This window comes from Salvelinus namaycush, chromosome 17 (genome assembly GCF_016432855.1).
Source record: "Salvelinus namaycush isolate Seneca chromosome 17, SaNama_1.0, whole genome shotgun sequence".
Classification (NCBI taxonomy): domain Eukaryota; kingdom Metazoa; phylum Chordata; class Actinopteri; order Salmoniformes; family Salmonidae; genus Salvelinus; species Salvelinus namaycush.
In genome coordinates, this window is record NC_052323.1 from 38,065,086 (window position 1) to 38,068,384 (window position 3,299).

Below are 3,299 nucleotides of genomic sequence, written 5' to 3' on the forward strand. Positions count from 1 at the left end.
TTGTCAGTGTTTTGGCTACATAATTAGAAGGTAGCTAATGTGGTATTATGAAATCCTTCCCGGCTAGCCCACCCAGCAAACCAAAATTGATTCTGTGAAAGTTCCCAGAACATTTGTTAGGTCGCGGAAATGTTCTAATGACACACAACTGTCCAGTTGATTATAGAATGTTTGCATAAAACATTGCTTGGTGTTGCGAGAATGTTCCTAGAACATTCTGGTGGGAACATTGTGGTGACATCACAAGAGATATGTTCCCAGAACACATTTAATCTGTTCTTTAAAGGTTCCCAGAATGTTTCATTAGGTTGTGGGAACAGTCTGTTGGGAACATTGTGGTGACATCACAAGAGATATGTTCCCAGAACACATTTAATATGTTCTTTAAAGGTTCCCAGAATGTTTCATTAGGTTGTGGGAACAGTCTGGTGGGAACATTGTGGTGACATCACAAGAGATATGTTCCCAGAACACATTTAATCTGTTCTTTAAAGGTTCCCAGAATGTTTCATTAGGTTGTGGGAACAGTCTGGTGGGAACATTGTGGTGACATCACAAGAGATATGTTCCCAGAACACATTTAATCTGTTCTTTAAAGGTTCCCAGAATGTTTCATTAGGTTGTGGGAACAGTCTGGTGGGAACATTGTGGTGACATCACAAGAGATATGTTCCCAGAACACATTTAATCTGTTCTTTAAAGGTTCCCAGAATGTTTCATTAGGTTGTGGGAACAGTCTGTTGGGAACATTGTGGTGACATCACAAGAGATATGTTCCCAGAACACAAAAACTCTCCAGTTGTGCGGATGATTCTACAATGTTTCTTATAGGGTGCAAAAACATTAATCTGACGTTACAAGAATGATCCCAGAACACATTTCATCTGTTCTTTAATGATTCCCAGAATGTTTCATTAGGATGTAATGTTCACCCTGATTCACAAAACAATATAAGCTACATAAAACAGGTTCAAACTAGAGGAAACTGAATATAACTAGAGAAACTGAAGTCTTCTTTGTACACCTTATGTATGAAATTGGAACAAAATAATCACACAAAAATATATAGCACAAAACTCAAAATTATATTGTATCAAAGTTCAGGCAAAGACAACAAAAAACCACTTTATTTTTCACAATGACCCAACCCTATGAGTCCGTAACTAAAACGATAATTGTCGGTTCATAATCCCAAGTCCCGCCTTGTACACAACTCAGTCCAATATAAATCCGATCCGTCCGTGACATGGGTCGTGTCTACACTTGACACTTACATGCGACTTCTGCTATCAGAATACGAAGACAGCATTGAAATGACGAATCTAGACGCAAAAAAGTCACTTTGTGGTCCGATTGTGTTCAGATCTGGTTGACCACAACTCTACTGCCCAGACAACAACCAGACACTCCTTCTTACTTACATTCAACTCAGCGGATACCTCTGGAGATGTAGGCGATCGCCTTCTCTCCTTCTGGGGTGATCTGGGTTAAGATGGACCCCAGCCCCACTTCACTTGCGTCTGTAGTGTGGGATCTCACTGTGAAATGCAGTGTTTGGTTTTCACCTGACATAATAGAACCCATCTCGTCCAAAAAGCACCTGGAAGCACCTGGATGATCATCAAGACTCTTGGAAGAATGTTCTATAGACAGATGAGAGTATAACTTTTTGGACGAGATGGGTCCCATTATGTCTGGTGAAAACCAAACACTGCATTCCACAGTAAGAACCTCATACCAACAGGCAGCATGGTGGTGGTAGTGTGATGGTTTGGGGTCAGCATGGTGATGGTAGTGTGATGGTTTGGGGTCAGCATGGTGATGGTAGTGTGATGCTTTGGGGTCAGCATGGTGATGGTAGTGTGATGCTTTGGGGTCAGCATGGTGATGGTAGTGTGATGGTTTGGGGTCAGCATGGTGATGGTAGTGTGATGGTTAGGGGTCAGCATGGTGGTGGTAGTGTGATGGTTTGGGGTCAGCATGGTGATGGTAGTGTGATGGTTAGGGGTCAGCATGGTGGTGGTAGTGTGATGGTTTGGGGTCAGCATGGTGATGGTAGTGTGATGGTTTGGGGTCCAGCATGGTGGTGGTAGTGTGATGGTTTGGGGTCAGCATGGTGGTGGTGTGATGGTTTGGGGTCAGCATGGTGGTGGTAGTGTGATGGTTTGGGGTCAGCATGGTGGTGGTGTGATGGTTTGGGGTCAGCATGGTGGTGGTAGTGTGATGGTTAGGGGTCAGCATGGTGGTGGTAGTGTGATGGTTTGGGGTCAGCATGGTGATGGTAGTGTGATGCTTTGGGGTCAGCATGGTGATGGTAGTGTGATGCTTTGGGGTCAGCATGGTGATGGTAGTGTGATGGTTTGGGGTCAGCATGGTGATGGTAGTGTGATGGTTAGGGGTCAGCATGGTGGTGGTAGTGTGATGGTTTGGGGTCAGCATGGTGATGGTAGTGTGATGGTTAGGGGTCAGCATGTTGGTGGTAGTGTGATGGTTTGGGGTCAGCATGGTGATGGTAGTGTGATGGTTTGGGGTCCAGCATGGTGGTGGTAGTGTGATGGTTTGGGGTCAGCATGGTGTGGTGTGATGGTTTGGGGTCAGGCATGGTGGTGGTAGTGTGATGGTTTGGGGTCAGCATGGTGGTGGTGTGATGGTTTGGGGTCAGCATGGTGGTGGTAGTGTGATGTTAGGGGTCAGCATGGTGGTGGTAGTGTGATGGTTAGGGGTCAGCATGGTGGGGTAGTGTGATGGTTTGGGGTCAGCATGGTGGTGGTAGTGTGATGGTTGGGGTCAGCATGGTGGTGGTAGTGTGATGGTTTGGGGTCAGCATGGTGGTGGTAGTGTGATGGTTAGGGGTCAGCATGGTGGTGGTAGTGTGATGGTTTGGGGTCAGCATGGTGGTGGTAGTGTGATGGTTTGGGGTCAGCATGGTGGTGGTAGTGTGATGGTTGGGGTCAGCATGGTGATGGTAGTGTGATGGTTTGGGGTCAGCATGGTGGTGGTAGTGTGATGCTTTGGGGTCAGCATGGTGGTGGTAGTGTGATGGTTTGGGGTCAGCATGGTGTGGTAGTGTGATGTTTGGGGTCAGCATGGTGATGGTATGTGATGGTTTGGGGTCAGCATGGTGGTGGTAGTGTGATGGTTGGGTCAGCATGGTGATGGTAGTTGTGATGGTTTGGGGTCAGCATGGTGGTGGTAGGTGATGGTTTGGGGTCAGCATGGTGATGGTAGTGTGATGGTTTGGGGTCAGCATGGTGGTGGTAGTGTGATGGTTTGGGGTCAGCATGGTGGTGGTAGTGTGA

The 3,299-nt window shown here is 46.5% G+C and overlaps 1 protein-coding gene across 1 annotated transcript in view; it reads left to right on the top strand.

The window, feature by feature from the left end:
- The first annotated feature begins 201 nt into the window (after positions 1 to 201).
- Positions 202 to 3,299, top strand: part of LOC120062209 — a 19,974-nt gene continuing 16,876 nt past the window's right edge. The window contains exon 1 of the mRNA XM_039012010.1: positions 202 to 220. Within this exon, the coding sequence (XP_038867938.1) occupies positions 202 to 220 (19 nt within the window). The remainder of the gene's footprint in view (positions 221 to 3,299) is intronic.